Source organism: Terrapene carolina, unplaced genomic scaffold, assembly GCF_002925995.2.
Source record: "Terrapene carolina triunguis isolate 2854851 unplaced genomic scaffold, T_m_triunguis-2.0 Scaffold233, whole genome shotgun sequence".
Classification (NCBI taxonomy): Eukaryota; Metazoa; Chordata; order Testudines; family Emydidae; genus Terrapene; species Terrapene triunguis.
The window spans coordinates 14,554,297-14,579,825 of record NW_020664584.1 but is presented as its reverse complement, the minus strand read 5'-3'; the positions used below and the strand labels follow the sequence as shown (position 1 = coordinate 14,579,825).

The 25,529-nt window shown below is 42.7% G+C and overlaps 1 protein-coding gene across 1 annotated transcript in view; it reads left to right on the top strand.

Moving 5' to 3' along the window:
- Positions 1 to 25,529, top strand: part of LOC112117389 (cytosolic phospholipase A2 gamma-like) — a 49,023-nt gene that overhangs the window by 9,472 nt on the left and 14,022 nt on the right. The window contains 7 exon segments of the mRNA XM_029912601.1: positions 1,180 to 1,296; positions 8,865 to 9,007; positions 11,042 to 11,240; positions 15,001 to 15,118; positions 15,925 to 16,065; positions 19,529 to 19,582; positions 21,894 to 21,959. Coding sequence (XP_029768461.1) covers positions 1,180 to 1,296; positions 8,865 to 9,007; positions 11,042 to 11,240; positions 15,001 to 15,118; positions 15,925 to 16,065; positions 19,529 to 19,582; positions 21,894 to 21,959 — 838 coding nt within the window.

The window sequence follows — 25,529 nt, the reverse complement described above, 5'->3', positions numbered from 1 at the left end:
GAGGGAATTCCAATGAGGTTTGTCCCCTTAACTTCCTAGAGTGCTTCCCAGAGCCTGCAAGGGCCCTAAATTGATTTCCATACAAATTGACTGCTGTCTGTCTACCAGTTACAATGCCCTCTGCCAAATTTTCACAGGGAAGTAACTTTAAAATTAAAAGTCAGGTTGACACCCTGGCACTTGGGCTGAATGGAACCAGAATAAACAGGGCCCCAAATGGGGAGTGGGGGCTGTGTCTATTTTCTCAGCTCTTTCTCTCACCTAAAGGTTTCTAACAGGGATTTGCTGTTTCCTGTGCTCACAGTGACACACCAAGATCAGAAATGTCTATCTGGCTATCTCCACACAACCCTCTCCCTCCCTCTCCCCCATATATACACTTTATAAGAAAGGCAGGCTTGGGAACATGAACCATCATCAATTTCTGTTGTAGCAGGAGAGAAATGTTATTACTAGGGTCTGTGGGGGGTTTTTTTTGTTTGTTTTTTGTTTTAAATCTGAACCTCATCACCACCACCCATTTTTTCTATATTATTTGTATTTGGAAAGTGGAACTTCTAAACCAACCACACTCCATGTTAGCTTATTTTCTTTTACATTTCCAGGTGGAGACAGGATTTCAACTCCTAACTCCCTTAGACTCTTTGGAAATTCCACTCGACATCCCTATGGGATGATACTAAATGTTCCTTTTCTCTGAAACAGCCACAGAAAGAAGAAAACAACAGTTAGAGGTTGACTTGGTTCTCCCATCAAGACGTTCCCTGAAGAGTACGTTTGCCACTGAAGAAAGAATTCCACATCACCAGGAGCTCTACGGGGAAATCTGGGAGAAGCTATGAAAAGATTTCAATGGAGAAAGGTAAATTATTTGTCCTACAGAAACTTGTTTTGTTCGACCCAGAGTAGATTTCTTTCAATTTGACAAAACTTTCACAATTTTTGAACCAACTTTATTTCCCAATTTCTCAGAACTTCAGTGAAGCGAAAAATCAGTCATTTGCCCACCTCCACCTGTAACCTTGGCTGAGGTTTCCAGGTACAGTCATAATACAAATGTAAAGAGTAAATCCTGGGAAAACTCCAGGGACCAGTGTTATTTGTGCACAGGCCCCATGTCTCCACTCTATGGCAGCCTTTGGAGAGATGAGATATTTTATTGTATTTTATTTTTGGCAGGATGATAGAACTATCCGACTTTCCCATGAGCTCTCGAAGGGTGAGAAAGAAGCCACTGAGAACAGAAAGGCAAAAGTTCTGGAGTGCCTCAAGAGCCTTGGCATTGCCCGTGATGAGGTAGGGGCCCATTGTGCCTCATAGCACTAAGGAGAACAATATAGGATGTTAGTCATGTGGATGGTGATTGAGGTCCCTGGTACAGTGGGAGGAAATGCCTCCAAAATCCTGCTCTATGGAGATGTTCCCCTTGAAATACAACATTCCCAAAGCACCAGGGAGGCAACCCATGGCCACAGACATACAAACCTTATGTCCTTTGGCAGGCTCAAACTTGGGGGCCTTCAGTGCTAAAAGCACAAGCCCCTACCCCTTTAGCAGCAGTAAGGGGCTTGCTGAGGCTAACCTCTGGAGAGCTGCATACTCACGTGAATTCAGTCAGTGCTTCCTAATTCAGTCAGTGCTTCCTAAAGCCTCTTTGCAGTGTGTGTGTATATACCACTGTGATTTTGAGGCCAGACAGAGCCTGCAGCAGAGAACAGATGGGAAGGGGAGATTAGAGCCGTCACTGTAGTGCATAGACAGCATTAGAGGGACAGAGTTGGTTGAGCTACTAATACTTGTCTGACTTATTACTAATATTAGTAATGAATAGTGACTATGTAACATACTTTCTACATGTATCACAGCCCCCTCTGCTGGTTGAACCTTACAGAGGGTACAAGCCAACTACTGCTGCCCACCCCCCGTGGTTACTTTGTTAGCTGGCATGGTGGAGAAATTTGAGGAACATCCCAGGATTGTTACCCATCATTGAAAAGTGGTGCTCCTTGGGGGGATGCAAACTCCTGTGGACCTGACATATTTGGGAACATCTGCCCTCTGATGGCTTTGCAAATCTCAGCCTAACAGTCTTTCACTGCTTCTTCTTCACAGTATTCTTCCTTCATCTGAAGGGAGAGTGACCTGGGTTTTTTTTGGTGCTCAGGGTTCAGTAACCATTTGTAACGATGCTGCCTCTGACAGGACACAACTGAGAGTTTCAATTCAGGACAAATTGCTTAGAGCAGGGCAATTACAGCTCAAGGCTGGGTTTCCTTTATTATTAAGGCACACCAAACCTGCCAAACAGAGAAGACTTCGGTCTCACCCCACTGGCTAACCATAAGTCATACAAGCAATTCCCTTAGACACTCCAGTTTCCCAGTATCACCACCAGCGCCACTCGTTGTGGGTATAAATGGTTATGAAAATCAGTACCTCAGTAAAAGAAAAAAGGTTCTCTTGATCCCGAAGGACCAAGCCCCAGACCCAAGTCAATGTACAAATCAGATCTTACCCACAAATCACGCTGTTGCCAGTCCTTTAGAATCTAAAATCTAAAGGTTTATTCATAAAAGGAAAAAGATATAGATGAGAGCTAGAATTGGTTAAATGGAATCAATTACATACAGTAATGGCAAAGTTCTTGGTTCAGGCTTGTAGCAGTGATGGAATAAACTGCAGGCTTAAATCAAGTCTCTGGAGTACATCCACAGCTTGGATGGGTCATTCAGTCCTTTGTTCAGAGCTTTAGTTTATAGCAAAGTTTCTCCAGAGGTCAGAAACAGGATTGAAGACAAAATGGAGATGCTGCTGCTGCCTTTTATAGTCCTTTTGCCATGTGGCTTGTGCTTCCTTTGTTCCAACCACAAGTCACCCAGCACATGGCATGGAAAAACCTTAGAGTTCGGTCAATAGGCATGTCCCTGCATGCCTTGCTGAGTCACAAGGTGATCTGCCTTCTCTCAATGGGTCAATTGTATAGCTGATGGTCCCTAATGGGCCATCAAGCAGGCTAGGCAGTGCTGAGACCACATTGTCTGGGGTGTCACCCAGAAGCATAGCACAAGTTTGAAATACAGATAATATAGAGCCAATACTTATAACTCTAAAAACAAAAATGATACATGCATACAGACAGCACAGTCATAACCAGCAAATCATAACCCCCTCATAGACACCTCACACGACAACCTTTGTATAATATTTGTTGCAAATATATAATAGTGGTTGCAGTTTATGTCAATAATGTCACACCCCCAATGCAAAATTGACGCAGGAAGGGATGACACAAACATCGCTGACTGCATCCCAAGAGCTCCCCATCCTTGGTTCTCTCTTACTACAGCTAGTATTGGTGTATAACAGAAATGGTTTATTCAAGTCAGGTTCAATAACATGATTGAATCTCTTTACAAACTCAAGGTAAAACTTGGTTAGAAAAATATTAATAATAAATTAATTAACCAGTAATTAATCATTCATTAATTAACCAACAATTATTAATTAATGTTAACTATTAATAATAACCATTAATTAATCATTAATGGTCTGGAGGATGGTGTGGATTGCACCCTCTGCAAGTTTGCAGATGACACTAAACTGGGAGGATTGGTAGATCGCTGAAGGATAGGGATAAGATACAGAGGGACCTAGACAAATTAGAGGATTGGTCCAAAAGAAATCTGATGAGATACAACAAGGACAAGTGCAGAGTCCTGCACATAGGACGGAAGAAACCCATGCACTGCTACAGACTAGGGACCGAGTGGCTAGGCAGCAGTTCTGCAGAAAAGGACCTAGGGGTTACAGTGGACAAGACACTGGATATGAGTCAACAGTGTGCTCTTGTTGCCAAGAAGGCTAATGGCATTTTGGGCTGTATAAGTAGGGGCATTGCCAGCAGATCGAGGAACGTGATCGTTCCCCTTGATTCGACATTGGTGAGGCCTCATTTGGAGTACTGTGTCCAGTTTTGGGCCCCACACTACAAGAAGGATGTGGGAAAATTGGAAAGAGTCCAGCAGAGGGCAACAAAAATGATGAGGGGACTGGAGCACATGACTTCTGAGGAGAGGCTGAGGGACCTGGGATTATTTAGTCTGCAGAAGAGAAGAACGAGGAGGGGATTTGTTAGGTGCTTTCAACTACCTGAAAGGGGGTTCCAAAGAGGATGGATCTAGACTGTTCTCAGTGGTACCAGATGACAGAACAAGGAGTAATGGTCTTAAGTTGCAGTGGGGGAGGTTTAAATTGGATATTAGGAAAAAACTTTTTCTCTAGGAGGGTGGTGAAGCACTGGAATGGGTTACCTAGGGAAGTGGTGGAATCTCCGTCCTTAGAGGTTTTTAAGGTCAGGCTTGACAAAGCACTGACTGGGATGTATTAGTTGGTGTTGGTCCTGCTTTGAGCAGGGGGTTTCACTAGATGACCTCCTGAGGTCCCTTCCAATCCTGAAAATCTATGATTCTATGAATAGTAGATTGGATCTGCTCTTGCAGCATGGTTCCTGTATGTCTCATGTGATCTTGCCAAGAGCTAAAGAACATAGATACTTTATCCAAACAAGCTCTGGCAAATGTTTGGAACCCAATTAACATCAAGTATCAGAGGGGTAGCCGTGTTAGTCTGGATCTGTAAAAAGTGACAAAGAGTTCTGTGGTGCCTTATAGACTAACAGACGTATTGGAGCATAAGCTTTCATGGGTGAATACCCTCTTTGTCAGATGCATGTAGTGGAAATTTCCAGAGGCAGGTATAAATATGCAGGCAAGAATCAGTCTAGAGATAATGAAGTTAGTTCAATCAGGGAAGATGAGGCCCTCTTCTAGCAGTTGAGGTGTGAACACCAAGTTAACATCAAGTTACTGTAGATATTAATGTTGTCCATAGTATAGGAATCTTGGCATTTAGCACTGAAAGCAGGTGATAGTGTGCCTCAGTTTCCCTTTTCCCATACAGCACATTTGCTTTGGAATGTCTTTTCTCCTGTGAAAAGTTCCAAGACTGTTTACAAGCACTAATTGTGAAACATTAGTATAAGGCCTTTTAACATAAAGTGTGTTCTTATGTATTACTCTTAACATGTTCAAGGGATTTTCCAAAGCATAAGGCACATTGTATATTTTTACAGTTCTTGGTAATAGCAACACATTAGTTACAAAAATCACCATTAGCCGTAGGCTCTGCACCCACCGGCAGCTCCCCGCCTCCCCACCCAGCTCACCTCTGCCTCCTCCCCTGAGCGCGCCACGTGCCCACTTTCCCCCCCTAGCTCCCAGAACTTCCTGCCGCAAAACAGCTGTTTTGCGTGGCTGGGAGGGAGGGGAGAGGAGGGGGAACGTGGCGCGCTTGGGGAAGAGGCGGGGCTGGGGCTGGAATTTGGGGAAGGGGTCCAATAGGGGCAGGGAGGGGCGGTGTTGGGAAGGGGACTTTGGGGAAGGGGTTGGAATGGGGTTGGGGCAGGGGCAGGGGCAGGGGAAGGGGCGGGGAAAGGATGGAGTTGGGGTGGGGCAGGGGAGGAGTGAGTTCCTACCAGCGCCGGGAAAAGTTGGCGCCTATTCCATTAGCAATAACAACAAATTCATTACAAGTGCCTATATATAACTATTTTTGTCATGCCACACCTCTGGCCCAATACCATTGGTGTTTTGGCATTTTAGGGTTACCCTGTGGCTTCTCTTTGCAAAGGTAAATTAACTTTTTCCTCCTTGTCCTGAAGGATCAAACCCTCATTTCTCTTGCTTAACAGAATTCACTGGCTGATTGGGTGTGCTCTCTTTGCTAACAGCTATTAGCAAGTCTTTCTTCTCCCTGTTAGTGAGGTGATTTGCATCAACACAGACAGGAGCCTGTTCAACAGTTTTCAGATCCTTAACTGCTACCAATTCCAAGGCTGGACTCTGTCTTAAAGAGATACCACACAAATCCAAAGAGTCTGAGGATGACAGTTTCCTTGTTCTCCCCTGCATCCTTAAGCATTCAGATGTAAAAAGCACAGACTGCTCACTTAAAGAATTAGCATGGAGACATTCCTGTTCCAACACCATTGTCTTCCCAACAAGCTGGCCAAACACAGCCACTTGGTCACAGGGCTGTTTAAATTCCCTGACACTTTTCATTTCATCTGAGACCTTTTCTAAGCAATCCACACTGGATCTTTCAAAAGGAAAGTTAGTGGATCCATTCACAACAGAAAATTTCTGGCTGTTAGGAACTGAAACTTTCTTGATTAAATTACTTCCACACCCTTCAGTTGCAGCAAATTGCTTGCACAAATTACCATGAGGATTCCTTTACCTAGGAGCTTCTCTAAGCAACAATTCACCCCTCACAGAAATTCTGCCCTTATCCTCTTCACTTACAGCTTGTTCTAAAGGAACATTTTCCTGATCAACAACAGGCTCTTTCTGGGTCTCACTTACCTCCAGGATCACCTTTGGCTCATCAGGCGGATTTCTACACAATTCCCTTTTAGGCAAACTGACAGATTTCATAATCAAAAGGTCAAAGGCATTCTCCTTCCCTTTACCACACACAAGTTTAGGATTTTTTTCCTTCTTGCTACAAGTTTTCAAACTGTCACTAGGTAACACAATCAAATCACCTTTATGCTTTTCTGCAGAACTGCAATGCTCCTACTAATAAAGCCCAATATGCCATTAGCCTTCTTGGCAACAAGGGCACACTGCTGACTCATACCCAGCTTCTCATCCACTGTAATCCCCAGGTCCCTTTCTGCAGAACTGCCGCTTAGCCAGTTGGTCCCCAGCCTGTAGTTGTGCATGGGATTCTTCCTTCCTAAGTGCAGAACTCTGCACTTGTCCTTGTTGAACGTCATCAGATTTCTTTTGGCCCAGTCCTCCAATTTGTCTAGATCACTCTGGACCCTATCCGTACCCTCCAGCGTATCTACCTCCCCCCCTCCCAGCTTAGTGTCATCTGTGAACTTGCTGAGGGTGCAATCCATCCCATCATTCAGATCATTAATAAAGATGTTGAAGAAAACAAGCCCTAGGGCCGACCCCTGGGGCACTCCCCTTGATACCGGCTGCCAACTAGACATCGAGCCATTGATCACTACCTGTTGAGCCCGACAACCTAGCCAGCTTTCTATCCACCTTATAGTCTATTCATCCAATCCATACTTTTTTAGCTTACTGGCAAGAATACTGTGGGAGACCATATCAAAAGCTTTGCTAAAGTCAAGATATATCACATCCACCACTTTCCCCATATCCACAGAGCCAGTTATCTCATCATAGAAGGCAATCAGGTTGGTCAGGCATGACTTGCCCTTGGTGAATCCATGTTGACTATTCCTGATCACCTTCCTCTCCTCCAAGTGCTTCAAAATGAAAAAAAAAACCAGTCCTATATTACAAGTTTGTCTAAACAAAAAAACAAACAAACAAACAAACAAACAAACAAACAAACAAACCAAAACTCACTCCCATTAATTATTGAGAGCAAGGGACATCAACATGAAGGACAGTAAAGTTAGGTACTAAATTGCTTAGTTGCTTTTGAAATGCCTTCTAGGCACTTATCTGCATCCCTTTGAAAATTCTGGTCCCGGTCTGTTGGTTGGTGCATAAGACATTAAACACAAAGGAAAAGGTTCAGAAAAGAGCAACAAACATGATATAGGGGTATGGAATAGCTTTAGTATGAGGAAAGATTCATAAGATTGTGACTTCCAGCTTGGAAAAGAGACGACTAAGGGGGGACATGATAGAGGTCTAGAAAATCATGACTGGTGTGGAGAAAGTAAATAAGGAATTGTTATTTACTTCTTCTGATAACACAAGAACTAGGGGTCATAAAATGAAATTAATAGGCAGAAGGTTTAAAACAAACAAAAGGAAGTATTTCGTCACACAATGCACTGTGAAACCTGTGGAACTCTTTGCCAGAGGATGTTGTGAAGGCCAAAACTATAACAGGATTCAAAAAAGAACTAAATGAATTTATGGAGGATAAGTCCATCATTGACTATCAGCCAGGATGGGCAGCAATGGTGTCCGTAGCCTCTGTTTTCAGAAGCTAGGAATGGGCGACAGGTGTCAGAGTCAGATTCAGGACTCACAATTTGTCAGACCACTCTGTTTATTAGCAAAGCGCTCTGCTAATACACCCAGATAATGTGAGCACCATGAAAGACTCAAACTATCTTATTTATACAGATAAAAGGGCACGAACTTAACAAGATAACAAAAGGAAGCAGAACTGATAAGTTTACCTGGGGCTAGACATACATATCTTATTTCCTTACTAACTATTACTGATCTCCTGTTAATGTCCCACCATTAGCTTAAGTGGACCCATTGTTTCATACCTTAATGTTTCTCTTCCTGACAACTATATTTCAACATTCCTTATTCCTGCTTAAAGGAAAATACAGCATTTCTTTAATCCATTCTATTTTTACAATATAATTCATTCTACTTTCACACAGGGTATGGATGACTTGATGATTACCTCTTCTTTTCATTCCCTCTTGGGCACCTGACACTGGCCACTGTTGGATGACAGGATACTGGGCTAGATGGACTTTTGGTCTGACCCAGTATGGCCGTTTTTATATTCTTATGAGTTTCAAAGGGCCCTAAGAGATACGGGGCTACCAATGTGTGATTATGGTTGAATATGCGGGATAAAATGGATTTGCTCTTGAGTCATCATGGGACAAAGGTCATTGGGCACCTGATAAGGAATGCTTCCTAACATAAGGCAAACAAGTCTTGGAACTTGAGGTTCTGTGTGAATTTCTTGAAAGGATATGTACCAAGAGCTGAATAGCAGAGATGCCTCAGCATTTATAGTTCATTTGTCATTGCCTCTTTTCCCTCACCCAGGATACAAAGGATGACATGCCCAATATCGCTGTCCTAGGATCAGGCGGAGGTCTACGGGCCATGATAGCCCTTCAAGGATCCTTGGTGGAGATGAAGAAGCAGGGCCTGTTGGACACTGTCCTGTATCTGTGTGGGGTATCGGGTTCCACCTGGTAGGTGCATGTCAGCAGAAGTGAGAATGAGCCAGTTTTCCTGCACAGAGTTGGTGGCCACTGGGGCATTCTTATTATTATTTATCTCTGTAAATTTTCAATGCATTATGGGTGAGATTTTCAAAAGCACCTAAGGGTATGTCTACACTGAAAACAGGGGGTGTGATGTAGCATGCATAAACATACCTGAGCTAGCTTTAACCTTGCTAGCTCAGGCACCAATAGCAGTGAAGCTCTGGGGCTACAGCATGGGCTGTACAAGGCTGCCGAGGAACCTCAGCAAGCCCTCACAGAGATCCATGCTTCTTCAGCTTCACTGCAATTGGCACTCATGCTAGCTTGATCAAAACTAGCACAGGTGTGTCTACTCATGCTGCGGTCACACCTCTGATTGCAGGGCAGACATACCCTGTGACTGACCCTTTGACTTGCATTCCTAAGTCACTTTTGGAAATCCCACTTTTAAGCAGAGAAGTCTGGAAAAGCATGCAAAGTGAAACAGAGCTGTGTGACTTGTGTAAGGTCACTCAGCAGAGCTGGGACTAGATCATGGAACTCTTGAGCTTTAACCCAGCGTCCTACCCACTGGACAGCTGCCTCCTAGCCAGGCATAGGCGACAACTCTGTGGGTACTCTGGGGCTGGGAAATATTAGCGGGTGCTCCGCACCCACCAACAGCCAAACTCCCCCCTCCTCACCTCCTTCTCCTCGCCAGTGTGCTGTATCCCCAATCCTCCCCCTCCCTCCCAGTGATTTCCGCCCTCCCTCCACCTAACAGCTGTTTGGCGGCTCTTAGGACTTTCCAGGAGGGAGGGGGAGGAGTGGTGACCTGGCTCGCTCAGGGGAGGAGGTGGAGAAGAGGCAGGGCAGGGGCGGGGACTTGGGGGAAGGGGTGGAATGGGGGTGGGGCGAGGGTGGTGCAGAAGTGGGAAGAAGCAGGGCAGGGACTTGGGGGAAGGGGGTGGAATAGGGGTGGAGAGAGGGCGGTGCAGGGGTGGGAAGAGGCGAGGTGGGGCGGGGGCAGGGGTGGGGGGGAGTTGAGCACCCACCGGGCAGAGGGGAAGTCATTGCCTATGTAGACGGGCATGGAGAGCTGATGTTGGGGATACAAGGTGGTGGGTGACATGATTAGAAGACATAGAGGCATTCTTGGCAGACTGAAGAGCTGTAGAAGTGAGGATCAGTGGAGACCAGAGAAGTGATGTTTATAAAAACCAAGGTGACAGAGGATAGGGTTCCGGTAGTGAGGACAGTGAGAAAAGGGCAATGTGTGGGGATGGTTAAGGGTTTGGGGATTCACTGGGGTTTACCAAGAGATTTAGAATACACAGAGGGAAGGAGGGGGAAGAGTCAAACAGGTCCCCAGTATTGAGGCTTGGAAGGAAGCAAAAAGAGTGGACTTGTCAACGAAGAAAGAGATGGGGAAAGGAAAATCTTCAGAAACCTCTCTCTCTCTCTCGTGCTTGCTGAGTAGAACTTTACTCTGATAGTCACCCCATTGAAGTGAACTACAGTGGCAGAAAATGAGAAGGGTGATCAAAGGTGGCCTATTGAAATGGTGTGTGTGTGTGTGTGTGTGTGTGTGTGTGTGTGTGTGTGTGTGACCACTCCCTTCTGCTGGGAGGGATCAAAATTTCTCCTCCCCATGTCATACACCCTGAACTCCAATGTATTTTCCCCAGTAGCTCAAGAAGAGCTCTGGGCTCTGGGTCACACTCAGAATGGCCTGAGTAGTGTGCTCACCACTGCCCTCTGTTGGATAGAGTCACAATGGCTTATTCATACATCATAGGGGCCTTGGCATTCAGCAGAGGATCTTAGCTCTATCCCTGTTATTGCCATACATTTCCCAGCGGCCATGATGACAGACAGCCGTGAATAAAGTCCTTGTTAAGTCACATATTTGTTACAATGCCAGGATGATAATTAGAATTCCCTGTATGAAAAATAAAAGGTATAAAGATTAAAAGGGGGAGGGGAATTCCCCATCCTATTCCCTTAGTCTCAGCCATATCCCTTCTGGTTCATTAAAAGGTGAATGTCTACCCTCTACAAAGACAAGGACTGGACAGAGAAAGTACAGGACTTGGAAGAACGCCTGTGTGATACACTTTCCAAATCTTCATGGGATCTTCATAAGGCGTACTCTATTGTGTGCCAGGCAGCTAAAGATGAACTCTTCTCTCTCACTGATGTCTGGGCCTCTTTCGTTGTCTACAAAATATTGAATCAGGTGGGTTGCTACGTAAATCCAGAGTGGTTCCACTGAAAAGTCAATGCATTTACTTAATGTATTTCCCCCCTGCCCCCCTTTCTCAACAGTACTTGGATACAGGAGCAAAATAGAAGAACTATAATAATAACTCCTGACAATATTTTCAAAGCTATTTGAACCCACGGGTAACTTTGTAAATGTCAGCCTCTTCCCATGAGCTCTCAGAGATCACTGAGGTATCTGAGCATTTCTAAAGAGAGGACTTCAAGGCTGTATAAGGGATTTGGATACCCATTTCCCATTAAAACTAGTGGGAGTTTGGCCTCTAAATCCTTTAGGTGGTTTTGAAAATCTCACCCTAGCATATGATCCCAAAATCCTTGACTTTCCAAAATATGAAGAGAGCTAGAAGGCATGAAAGTCTCAATCACAGTCTTGATTTTTTTTAATAGGCTCTTCAATCTAGCAGAGAAAATGTCTAATACAAATCAATGGCTGGAAGTTGAAACTAGAGAGATTCTGACTGGAGAAAAACTGTCTAGATTTTAGATAATGGGAATAATAACTATTGAAACAACTTACCAAGGATTGTGGTGGATTCTCCATCACTGACAATTTTAAATCAGCATTGGATGGTTTTCTAAAAGATTATTCAACCCCAAATTTAGTTTGTTTGTTTGTTTGTTTTTTGGTTGGTTTCTGGTCATTGTTGGAGGGTATGATAAATGAAGGGCAGAGGATAGCTTCCTTTTATGGACACCCAGCCAGCCAGTTAGCTATAAAATCTCTCTTGGTAGTTGTTCTCTACTTGCTTTACCTGTAAAGGGTTAAAAAGTCTCACTGTGATGCATAGGTAAAAGGAAGTAAGTGGGCAGCTGGCCAAAAGAGCCAAGGGAAGGCTAGAACTTTTTAAAATTGAGAAAAAAAATCCCCCTTTGTCTGTCTGTTGTTGTTCTCTCGGGGGCAGAGGCGGACAGGGCAGCAACTATGCTGTAAGAAGCTTGGGGACAGGTATGAAAAATCATCTAGGAAGATGTGATTAGGTTTATCTCTTTTTATTTCTTTATGGCTTGTGGATTCCTCTGTGCTAACCCCATGTGCTTTTGTTTTGCTTGTAACCTTTAAACTGGACCTCAAGAAAGCTATTCTTGGTGCTTAATCCTTGTAATTGCTCTTTTAAAACCTAGAAATAGCCTAAGTTTCCAGATGTATTCTTTCTTTCTTTCTTTCTTTCTTTCTTTCTTTCTTTCTTTCATAAAATTTACATTTTTTAAGAACAGGATAGATTTCTGTGTGTTAAGAGGTTTGTGCATATGTTTTTTAGTTAGCTGGTGGCAACAGCTGATCTCTCTTTTTTTTTTCTTTTCCATTCTCAGCTTTTCCCCAGAGGTTGGTTATGAAAGCGCTTGAGGGTACCCAACAGGAAGGAATTCCCATGTGCACCTTCCTGGGCTCTCAAAAGGGTTTTGCACTTGGGTGGTGGCAGCATCTACCAATCCAAGGTCAGCGAAAAGCTGTAACTTTAATACAAGCCTAGGGTGGCCAGTATTAATTTTTAGAGTCCTTGCGGGCCCCCACCTTCTACACTCAAAGTGCCAGAGTGGGGAATCAGCCTTGACAGAGGGGTTTTTTTATACACTTTTATTTTCAATTTACCTAATTTTTCAAGTGAAATACCATTTCAAAAGAAAACTTTAAACCGTTTAATTTCAAAACAGCCAAAATAAAGCATTTAAACTTTTTTACCATTTTTTCTCAGATGGAAGAATTCAACAAATTTGACCTGAATTCACAAATAATTTCAATGCTCTGAAAAACATTTTGTCTGACATTACTGCTCCCTAATTCCTATTCATTTTGATGAAACTCAGGCTATGTTTACACTGGAGCTGGAAACTTAATTCCCAGTTCAAGGAAACATACCCATTTGAGCTGTGATTTAGAACTTAGATACATTCTCAAGGTGGTTAGCCCCTCCCTCTGCTTCTGCTGCTTCAGCTACACTGATATTTTTATCATGTTAGTGCTGGTGTGTCTCCACCTGGTAATCAGACCTTCCTTCTCCAGGATAGACATATCCCAAGGCATTTACTTGCTAAGGTGCTTTTGAAAAGTCCACTACGTGCCTAATTGCATCTTTAGGTGCCTAAATATTTTTTTAAATCTGAGCCGAATTCCCTTAGGTCTATTTGAAAGTCACCACCATGGACTGTAAATACCCTGTTGTTTGTCCATACAATGCTGTGACGTTCCCCTCTGGTGTTATCTGGACCGGTGATCTGCTAGGTCACCCCAATCCTTGACTCTGGGAGGCAGCCTTACCCCTGCTCATCTGTGAGAACCCCCACTCCCGGGCTGTTCACGCACAGCCTCTGGGATGTAAGCTGCTCCTTGGATTCTGCCACCGAATGACACTAGCCAGTATCTCCAGTCCCAGAGACAACCCTAGGAACCTCAGTTGGACACTGCAAGCTTATATGAGTTTGTCAATTTATCAAAGAAATTGATATGTACCAGGCTTCTTATCCCAAGGGGAGTCTCTGACACACTTCAGACCAAACACACTGCTTCAGGTAAAATAAACAAATAGATTTACTAACTACAAAGATAGATTTAAAGTGATGATTTTAAGTCAAAGCACATGTCAGATTTGATCAAATGAAATAAAAGAAAAACACATTCTAAGATGATCTTAAAGACTAACAGATTTATTTGGGCATAAGCTTTTGTGGGTAAACCCTGAAGAAGTTTTTTTTTTTTACCCATGAAAGCTTATGCCCAAATAAATCTGTTAGTTTTAAGGTGCCACCGGACTCCTCATTGGTTTTGTGGGTACAGACTAATACGGCTATCCCCTGATACTAAGCTGATCTTAACACTTTCAATGCCCTTACAAACATATATGCTTCTCACCACAGGCTGGCTGATTGCCCTTCAGCCAGGCTCTCCCCTTGATCAGCACTTCAATTGCTTGGTGGTGGTGGTGTCTGTAGATGTAGGTGGAAGAGAGAGGAAGAGCATGGCAAACGTCTATCACTTTTATCATGTTCTTTCTTTCCTCTTGGCTTTGCCCCACCTTCAGAGCCAGGTGAGCATTACCTGGATGATTTAGTTGGTGTTGGTCCTGCTTTGAGCAGGGGGTTGGACTGGATGACCTCCTGAGGTCTCTTCCAAACCTAATCTTCTATGATTCTGTGATTCATCACACACCCAAATTGACCAAAGGAAGGGGGGTAACTCACTTGAGAGTCCAACAGATCCTTTTGTTGCTGCCTAGGCCATCGTCCTTTGTTCCTGTGAGGCTGGGCTGGGTTTGTCCCATACCTGCCCTGATGAGGTGTGAACTGCCTCCCTGCTCTTGGAGAGTTTTTGACTGGGCTTATTTTAAGCCATGAAGACACATTTTCAGCCTCATAACTATATACATGCAATTATAAATTATAACATTACTATAACGTTACTGTAACAACAATTACTATAACATCACTATGACAACAATGCTCAGTGCATCATGAGCCTTCCAAAGACACCCGACATGACAAACTTTGCATTAGATACCACACAATCATATTATAAGGATGAACATGGGGGTGTAGGTTGTTTCCACGAGGTACAGAAAAAAAGCACTAGAATGAGGGAACAATGGCGAAGATGATGATGGTCTCAGCAAAAAGGGTCTTTCTAATTCCTAGCCTGAACTAATTAGACAGGAACAGAATTACAGGGAACATCACCAAAACGTGTGTATTTCTGTGCTCATCAATTCTTAACTTTCCAGTATGATCAGACCAAGTTATCTCAACAAGACGATGCCTCCACAAGTGGGACAAATCCTTACCCCATCTATGCGGCAGTGGAAGCAAAGATATTGCATAAAGCACATGAAAACAGCCCAGGTAAAACAATAACACACTGGTGATATTAATGAGAGAAACCACATCTGAAATGTCAAGTACTCTATGGAAAAAATAAATATTGATGTTGCCTCTTGCCCTTTCTGCTACTGTAAACACTACTAGGTGGAGTCATTATTTAATAGAGTTGAATGCAATCTAACAATGTATTTTTTTAGTCTAAAAATAGCCTTTTAAGAAAATGTTTTTTTTTTGCATAAACCTCTTTACCAAAATGGTTATTGATGTTCCTCATTTAAAACAACAACAACAACAACAACAAACCTGGTTTTTCAGTAAATGAAAAATTCCCATAATTGTTTCAATAGTGACTTTGTAAGTTTGTGATAAATTGCCCAATGAGGAACAGTTTCAGAAATGAAAAGAACTTGGAAAACTTCAGAAACTATGAAATTGATGTTTCTATTTTTTGATTAGCTCTACAGTTAAATATATCACTTTTAGATTTGACTCATTTTGAGTATTTTTTTCTTTATACTTTTGGGTCAGAGTTAGAGATAGGTGGTTGGAGGGAGGGTGGAGAGAGGCTGTGGTAGCCCCTAAGGCTTCTGGGATATCCAAGGACAGCACATGCTGGCCTAAGGAGGAAACACCAGATGGAGAAGGTCACCATAGAAAATGACTTGAAAATGATCATGGGGTGAACAGAGTGAAAAGAGAGGTAGGATTTCCTGCTAGAGCAAACAGAATGGTCAGGGAATTGAGAAATTATTGCAATCATCCAAGAAGGGGACAACAAGACTGGCACTTGAAAGGGCCTTTTTATAAACCCTATCTATGTTTCACAGGCACCTGGTTTGAATTCACCCCTCATGAGTCTGGCTTTCCTGGCCTGGGGGCATTTGTGTGCACCAAAGACTTGGGAAGCAAATTCGAGAATGGGAAGTTGAAAGATAACAGTGAAGAGAAAAGTATCTGCTACCTGCAAGGTAAGCATTCAAGTCCCTGATTCTCAGCCAATAGATAGATAGGTATCGCAGATTTGTTACCCAGGGTTTTCAGAACCCAAAGCAGTGGTAACTTAACTGTTTCACTCCAGGCATTGTCAGGATGAAATCAATGGGAACACATCAATTTTCATCTGATAAATGATTGATACAAATAAGCAGTGCTTTTAACTAAAATGACAATTTATTAGATTTAAGCACATCCAGACATAAGCAATAGGTTTAGAACATCCCAAAGCATTACCTAGAATCTGAGATGGTATTGAGTACTTTCCAGCAGGGTGGTAATGGCCAGTTGCTTCCCCGCTGGGGAGTATGGTGTCACGAAAAACATCTCTCTGGATAGCTGCAGAGAATTTCCCCAAAGTAAACTCTATTATCTAGTCCTTTTTGTAACTAACTTTTACAAAACACATGGATCATAGTGACCCCTACTGTGTCATCCCTTCTCCCAATATAAATAAACTAGTTGTCAATCAACTTTCCTAACAAACTTAGTCATAATAAACTTCTATATTAAAGGCAGAAGCTGCAAACCTACAACTAGCATTTGACCTTGCCTCCAGAAGCCCTGCTTGTTCAAATTAACCCTTAACTATGTAGTGTTCTATTTTTTTTTAATTCATGATGCCCGAATGCACATAATATGGTTGCAATTGGCTTCATCAAATTCTGGAGTACACGCACCCCTCAAATCTGGGGCAACAAGTCCACTATGTTATTCTAATGCAGTGTGAGATCTACCTCATATTATAGACCTATTAGGAATGTTTCCAGCCACCCAATCCTGTAGGTCTCATCCCAATTTCAGAGCTCTCTTGCCAGTTGCTTGTGTCTACTCAGCTTTCCTCCCCCCCATACTCCATTCAATCTTCCTTCTGTACCCACACCCTAATTTCCACCTCACTCATGACATTCATTCACATGTAACCCCCTTTGCTCACCCTTCTTCCACCATCTCACCTTTTTGTCAACCCACTTAGATCCTCCTGAAATGGTTAGCATTTATATAGATAGCACATCCCATCCATGGATATCAATATGCTTTCAAAAATTAGTATCAAGATACCCATTTTACAGAGAAGGAAACTGAGTCACTGAGAGGGGAAGTGGCTTCTCCAAGGTCATGATGGTTGGAAATGGGGGGGGGGATAGAAGTCAGGTGTCCAAATGGCTACGATACTGCTCTGTCACTAGAGCTGGGAATTTCTAAGGTGTCTAGGGAAGTTTGGAAGCCCAACTTGCATTGAATGCCAGTGGAATTCGGGCACCTAACTCCCATGGTCTCCTTTGAAAATCCCTGCCAGGAACATTCATCTTCCTATTAGTTAATATCCAGTGTAAGCATGTCTTGTTCTTTTATATTTATTTATTTAGATAGGGAATTTCCAAAGGGTCTAAAAGGATGAGGCAATTGTGCATGTGTGTGTATGTAGGGAGGAGATTTTCGAAGGGATGAAGGACAGTTAGGCACTCAACTCCCATACAAATTCAATGGGCTTTGTGGTTGTGATTTCTGAAAGCACCTAAGTGATTTAGAAGCTTAATCATAGAATCACAGAAGATTGGGCTCGGAAGGGACCTCAGGAGGTCATTTAGTCCAACCCCCTACTCAAAGCAGGACCAATCCCCAACTAAATCATCTCAGCCACGGCTTTGTCAAGCCTAACCTTAAAAACCTCTAAGGAAGGAGATTCTACCACCTCCCTATGTAACCCGTTCCAGTGCTTCACCACCCTCCTAGTGAAAAAGTTTTCCTAATATCCAACTTAAACCTCCCCCACTGCAACTTGAGATCATTACTCCTTGTTCTGTCATCTGGTACCACTGAAAACAGTCTAGCTCCATCTTCTTTGGAAGCCCCTTTCAGGGAGCTGAAAGCAGCTAACAAATCCTCCCCCCCACCATTCTTCTCTTCTGCAGACCAAATAATTCCAGTTCCCTCAGCCTCTCCTCATAAGTCATGTGCTCCAGCCCCCTAACATTTGTGTTGCCCTCCGTTGGACTCTTTCCAATTTTTCCACATCCTTCTTGTAGTATGGGGCCCAAAACTGGACACAGTACTCCAGATGAGGCCTCACCAATGCCGAATAGAGGGCAATGATCACATCCCTTGATCTGCTGGCAATGCTCCTACTTATACACCCTAAAATGCGGTATAAGGATCATTTGACGTCAATGGAGATGTGTGCTCCTAAGCCAGTTAGTTGTTTTTGAAAATCCCACCCTGGGTATCAAACTGCCTTACTTCCTTTGAATATTCCAGCTTCATTCATTCATTCAAATTTGAACTATACCAATTAAACACAGTCCATCCTAGCTCTGGGTGCCTTTGACAATTCTTCAAAATACATCTCCTAATGTATGATAACTCAAGCAATTATTTATCCTTAAGGGGGAAAATAAACTTTCCAAGTGAAAAGGTAGGTAAACTCTGGATTAGGTTTCCAAGGAAGGATGTGGAATCCCCATCACTGGAGGTTTTTAAGAACAGGTTGGACAAACATCCATCAGGGATGGTCTAGATTTATTTGGTCCTGCCTCACTGTGGGGGGATACACAAGAAGACCTCTCAAGGTCCCTTCTAGACCTATATTTCCATGATCCTGAGATAAAAGTAATCTTGTTAGGATTATAAACATAATAAATACATTTAACACACCCATCTCTCAACTGACTATAGGGCAGAGATGTTCCAAAAGTTATCAAACTCTGGGCAGGGAATGTCTTTCTTTCTTTTGTCTGTACAGCACTTAATGCAATGGGGTCATTCTTCATTCCTGTGTCACATAGGCACTGTGATATTACAAATACTAATACTATTTATTAGGGCTGTTGAAAATTTGGTATTTACATTTATAGGAAATGTGGAAATTTGTTTATATTCCAAATCAGGACTAAATCACAAAATTCTGACCTTTCCCACAAAATGATTTCCATTTTGGGTCAATTGAAATGTTCTGTTTTTATAAAATTGAAACATTGCCTTCCTATTTCTGTAATAGTTTCATTTACACTGAATTATAAAAGCCAATAAATTTGGGAATGAAAGGTAATTTCAAAATGAAAAAATTGAAAGATTCTGTTCCAATAGGTCAACATGTTTCCTTTCACATTTATTTTTCAAATGAAATTTTGTCAAAATCAACAAGTTCCCATGGAAAGTTTAAATTTTGACAAAAGAGTATTTTCTGATGCAAAAATATTACATTGGAAATTTGTTGACCGCCTCAACTTACAATACGTTTTTTCAGTTATGGATGAATGTGTGAATCAAATTGCAAAAGCACATAACCCATCAGAAACTGGCCTGCCAGTGCCCCCTTGACTTTTCTACCAGTGTGGCTTTTATCCAGGCAACTCTTTATGTAGTATTAAAGGGAAAGGGCTTAATGAACTCTTACTTGTGCCATTGTAAATAAGGTATTTTCCTTCTTGTTTTCAGGTTTATGGGGAAGTGTCTTTGGATGCATAGAGGAAAACATGAAATATTTAAAAGGTACTGACATTTCTGCATATTGAAGTTATGGACAGGTCATCAGTGGAATCAGCACAGGTCCCCATTGGAGGAGCTACTGCACCATTCTGTAGCAATGATCCCAATGCCCTACTGTTTATCACAGTGATACTGTCATGTGTCCAACAATCTTAGTATTAGTAGCAGTAGCCTAAAGCAGCCCATGGGTGTCTGCCAGTTGTGGATGGGTTGGATTTTCAAGGGTGCCAAAGGGAGACAGAGCACCTAACTCTCATTTTTTGCCTTTCAAAATCTTCAGCATTCCAGATAATTTCCAGATTATTATATCTAAAGATGAGATTTTCAAAGCTGACTTGGGTGTTTGGAGCCTAATTTCCACAAATTTTAAGAAGAAGAGTTGGGCATAATCTAATCTCATGCTTCAGTCACCTGGAGGAATCAGGAAGGAATTTGTTCCCTGGTGCACATTTGTAAGCTGTTTCTTAATTATTATTAGCCTTCCTTTGAAGCATCCAAAATCAGCCACCTCTAGAGATGGGACAGCAGCTGGGGTAGGCTGATGCTCTGAGGTGGTACTGAGAATTCTGTTTCTAGATGCTTGGTTGGTGAGTCATGCTACAGGTCCAACAGATTTGGGATCAGGAAGGAATTTTCCCCCAGGTCACATTGGCAGGAACTATGGGGATTTATTCACCTTTCTTAGCAGCATTGTGTGCAGGTCACCTGCTGAGATTATATAGGCATGTCTCACCTAATCATTCCCTGCTATTGCAGGACCTCTGCCTCATGTGCACCTCAGTATCTCCTGTTCTCGGGCTGTGGCACACAACAGTTCAGCACTGCCTCAGTTTAAATGAGGTCACTGGGTTCCACCAGTGATATCTGTGTGAAATGTAATGGCCTTCTCATCTCAAATTCTACGAGTGCAATGAACAATGAAATTCAGTTCCTTTAGGTGGCTTTGAAATTCTCAGTTGAGATGAAATCCTGATCTTGAACTTCATTCTGATTTTGGAACTATCTACACTTGGGCAAATTCTGGCCTCACTTACACCTGCATAAATCAGGAGCAAATGATTAGCAATCAGTGGAATTCCCCTTACTTCATACCAGCATAAGTGACATCAGGCCCACTGTACAGAGGTGTCAGGGAAATCCGAAACTAGCTGATTAGTTACTGATGATTTTAAAGGGAAGCAAATGCTCAAGATTGGCCTTAATATTTGTGGTGGTGTTTTTTTTTTAAATAATGATCAGATTATAAAACCTAGATAATGATAAAATCTAAGGTTTGATTCTGGTTTCAGGCTGATTTTACACTGGCGTAACTCCACAGTGACAAATTGTGTCTTCATTTACAGTACCATGAATCAGGAATAATTCCAGTGAAAACAGCAGAGTTACTTTTGAATAGAGCCAGTTCAAACATTTTGACTAAACCGTTTTCCACCAGAAAATCCTGCTTTGTGATAATCAAAAGTTTTGTGGGAATGTGTCGATTCTGATTTTTGATGGAAAATTTTCAAAATGCTACAAAATCAAAATGGAGTATTTTGTTTTGACTTTATCGTTTTGTGTTAATTTTATTATTTCATTTGGTTTCAATTTTTATTTATTTTTTAACTAGCTAGCTAAAATATATATTAACTTATATTTTATATTATATATTTATAGGTAATATTTTTGTTACCTTATAATGCTTCGCTATTGTTCAAAGGAATCATTTAGTACGGTCATTTTGATAATTCTGAATTGAAATATTTCACAATTGCAATCCTCCAAGATATTTTGAAGTTTTTACTTTTTGAATCAATTTGAGATGAAAACAAATTTCAGAATGTCCAAAGTTTCCCACAGGCTAGAAGTTCTGTTCCTTATCCACTATCCTTCTGAGTTACACTAATGCAGATCAGATCAAAACCATGTCCCTGATGTCTAGAGTTAAGAAAACCTCAAACCTTAAAGAAAAAAATATGACTCCTTTTAAAAACCCTGGGTGACAGATCTTCAATGCCTTGTAACTGAATTTTGATCTCCTAGCTCAGTGGTTATCAATCCTTTTTTTTTTTTTTGAATCTGCAGAGATCTAAAAATTTTCAAATAGAGGAGCTTTGGAAATCTTAGACATAATCTGCAGTCCCCAAGGGGTCCACAGACCATAGGTTGAAAACCACTATTTTATGGTAATGACAACCTTTTGCGGACCCCTTAGACATGGTCTGCGGATCCCTAGGGGTCCACAGGTTAAAACCCACAGTCCTAGATGATATGGTTAGTGTCCTTAACTATGTGAAATGACTCATAATGTGCGTGTTTTCTTTTCTGTTTTCAGAGCTTGTTCTCCAAATAATTTCTGGAGGACTGAGAGGAAAACATGAGTATGCAGTAGGTGGAGCAGGTGAGTCATTCTATTTCTGGAACCATGGTCCAATTTTTCTTATAACTCACATTGGGTTTATCCTGCCATGACTCCACTGATATGAAAGGAGCTAGTTCTGATCTGCACCACTATGAGCAGCTATGGCTCTGCTACAGCCCCCCTATCATAGATGCGGCAAACAGCAACAGTTCTTCTGCCAGTATCAGAAGTGAAAGTAAGCCAGTCCGGTCCGGTCTGGTCCGGTATGGCGTACCGGCAAAAGCCAGTACGCCGTGCCGGACCGCACTGGCTTCGGCGGCGGGGATTTAAAGGGCTTGGGGCTCCGCAGCGGCCGGAGCCCCGGACCCTTTAATTTGCCCCTGAGCCCCGGGGGCCCCCAGCCACCTCTGCAGCTGGGAGCCCCGGGGTGATTTAAAGGCCCTGGGGCTCCCAGCCAGAGCCGGTGCCCCAGGGCCTTTAAATCTTGAGAGGCCCCGCCTCTTCCAGATGAGGCCACGCCTCTTCCAGATGAGGCCATGCCCTCCTCAGGACTCCGGCAGTACCGGTAAGTCCTGTAAGTTACTTTCACCACTGGCCAGTATATTATCACTACTTCCCCCAACAACATTAGCTACGTTGACAGAAGTACTCTTCCATCTTCATAGCTGCGTCTACACTGAGTTGGGGGAAGAGGGGTTGTCATAGCGATGTGTGTGTTTTTTTCACTCCTGTGACTAACTCACATATGCCTTATAAGTGTAGACCAAGTCAGAGCTAAATCAAGCCATTTGCATTAATGATATATGTGAGTTTCATGGGTCTCATTCCCCCTTTCTAATGAATGTTAACACACATAGTATCTTTTTGATAAATGCTTGCCCAGAACAAAATCACCCTGAAAGCAAATATGTGACTTCTCTACATGGGAAATTTTACCAGTTATCCAAGTATAGTTATACCAGAATAACCCTCATGTGGACGCTCTTGTTCTGGCATAAGAGTGGCTTTCTTGCATTACCTTAAACCACTTTCAATGAGATATAATCTAAACCTAAAAAGGCAGAAATTATTATCCACAAGAGAGTCACAGATTCCAAGGCCAGAAGGGACCAGTGTGACCATCTAGCCCAACCTGCTGTATAACACAGGCCAGAGAACTGTCCCAAAATAATTCATAGAGCAGTTGCTTTTAGTAAAAATACCCAATTTGGATGTAAAAATTGCCTGTGATGGAGAATTTACCATGAACTTTGGTAAGGTTTTCCAGTGGAAAATTATTCTCAAAGTTAAAAAAATTACACATTATTTCCAGTCTGGCCATTCTATGTCTGGCCATTGGATCTTGTGATATCATTACAAGTACAAGTACATGCATTGGATCTTGTTATATCATTACGAGTAAAAGCAGTGGATGTGTTATTCCTTGACTTTAGCAAAGCTTTTGATACCATCTCCCACAGTATTCTTGTCAGCAAGTTAAATAAGTATGGGCTGGATGAATGGACTATAAGGTAGATAGAAAGCAGGCTAGATTGTCGGGCTCAACGAGTAGTGATCAATGGCTCCGTGTCTAGTTGGCAGCCAGTATCAAGCGGAGTGCCCCAAGGGTCGGTCCTGGGGCTAGTTTTGTTCAATATCTTCATTAATGATCTAGAAAATGGCATGGATTGCACTCTGAGCAAGTTTTCAGATGACACTAAACTGGGAGGAGTGGTAGATACGCTGGAGGGTAGGAATAGGATACAGAGGGACCTAGACAAATTAGAGGATTGGTCCAAAAGAAATCTGATGAGATTCAACAAGGACAAGTGCAGAGCCCTGCACTTAGGATGGAAGAATCATATGCACTGATACAGACTAGGGTCCGAGTGGCTAGGCAGCAGTTCTGCAGAAAAGAACCTAGGGATTACAGTGGACGAGAAGCTGGATATGAGTCAACGGTGTGCCCTTGTTGCCAAGAAGACTAAGAGCATTTTGGGCTGTATAAGTAGGAGCTTTGCCAGCAGATCAAGGGACATGATCATTCCCGTCTATTTGGCATTGGTGAGGCCTCATCTGGAGTACTGTGTCCAGTTCTGGGCCCCACACTACAGGAAAGATGTGGAAAAACTGGGAAGAGTCCAGCAGAGGGCAACAAAAATGATTAGGGGGCTGGGGAACATGACTGAGGAGAGGTTGAGGGAACTGGGTTTATTTAGTCTGCAGAAGAGAAGAATGGGGAGGGGGGGATTTGATAGCTGCTTTCAACTGCCTGTAAGGGGGTTCCAAAGAGGATGGACCTAGACTGTTCTCAGTGGTAGCAGATGACAGAACAAGGAGTAATGGTCTTAAGTTGCAGTGGGGGAGGTTTAGTTTGGATATTAGGAAAAACATTTTCACTAGGAAGGTGGTGAAGCACTGGAATGGGTTACCTAGGGAGATGGTGGAATCTCCTTCCTTAGAGGTTTTTAAGGTCAGGCTTGACAAAGCCCTGTCTGGGATGATTTAGTTGGGGATTGGTCCTGTTTTGAGCAGGGGGTTGGAGTAGATGATCTCCTGAGGTCCCTTCCAACCCTGATTTTCTATGATTCTATGATTACCAGTTCTGTTCATTCCCTCTGGGGCACCTGGCATTGGCCACTGTCGGAAGACAGAATACTGTCCTAGATGGTTTGATCCAGTATGGCTGTTCTTATGTTTTTATGCTGAACTAATTAGGTGGATGGGGAGGATGACTGATTTTTTTGACTGGCTGGAGGGTGTGTGAGTTAGGTGTCATGGAGGTGATAATTATAGAATACTAATGGGGTGTTGGTTTGCTTCTCATGGGAGGTCTACAAGAACCAGTATATTTTAGGCTTTTCAGTGGTACGTGGACTTATCCTAGTGGGTCCAAATGGCAAAGTCAGCATGAGGTGGCTCAAACCTCAAACTCATTGTCATTTGAGCCTGAGTAGGAAATGTCCCTAACCCTTATCTGATTGTACCTGTGGAAAATCTAGTGACTTCAGGTTTGGTAGTGTTGTCTGAAGAGGCATTTCTGTTCGTGTCCTTGTACCATTATAATCCCTCGCCACATGGGAATATCACCCGTTATAACCCTAAACCTCTGCTAAGAATTGGCTGGGTGGAGTTGTTCCAGATGCAGAAGGTGTTTGAAGTTGATGCAAGAAGGACATTTAGAGAGGTATGAAAGTGTGCATTGAGGGGGTCAGGCTGACAAGTGAGGAAGATAATTTTAGTGCTTGAATTTGGAGCATACTGGACAGAGCCAGCTGCGGATGGTTGGAAGCCGGAGAGGAGCTAACTATATAATCCTAATGAGTTTTTGCATTATTTCTTCTAAGACAGCTGTCAGACATGCTGTCAAGGCTGTATCCCCACTTTGAACTTTAGGGTACAAATGTAGGGGCCTGCATGAGGACTTCTAAGCTTAACTACCAGCTTAGTTCTGGTTCGCTGCCACCATTCCCTCCCTGGGAAGCTTTTAGAAACCTTTCACCAATTCCCTGGTGAATACAGATCCAAACTCCTTGGATCATAAACAAGGAGAAATTGACCCTTCCCCCCTCCTTCCTTTCACCAACTCCTGGTGAATACAGATCCAAACCCCCTTGGATCTTAAAACAA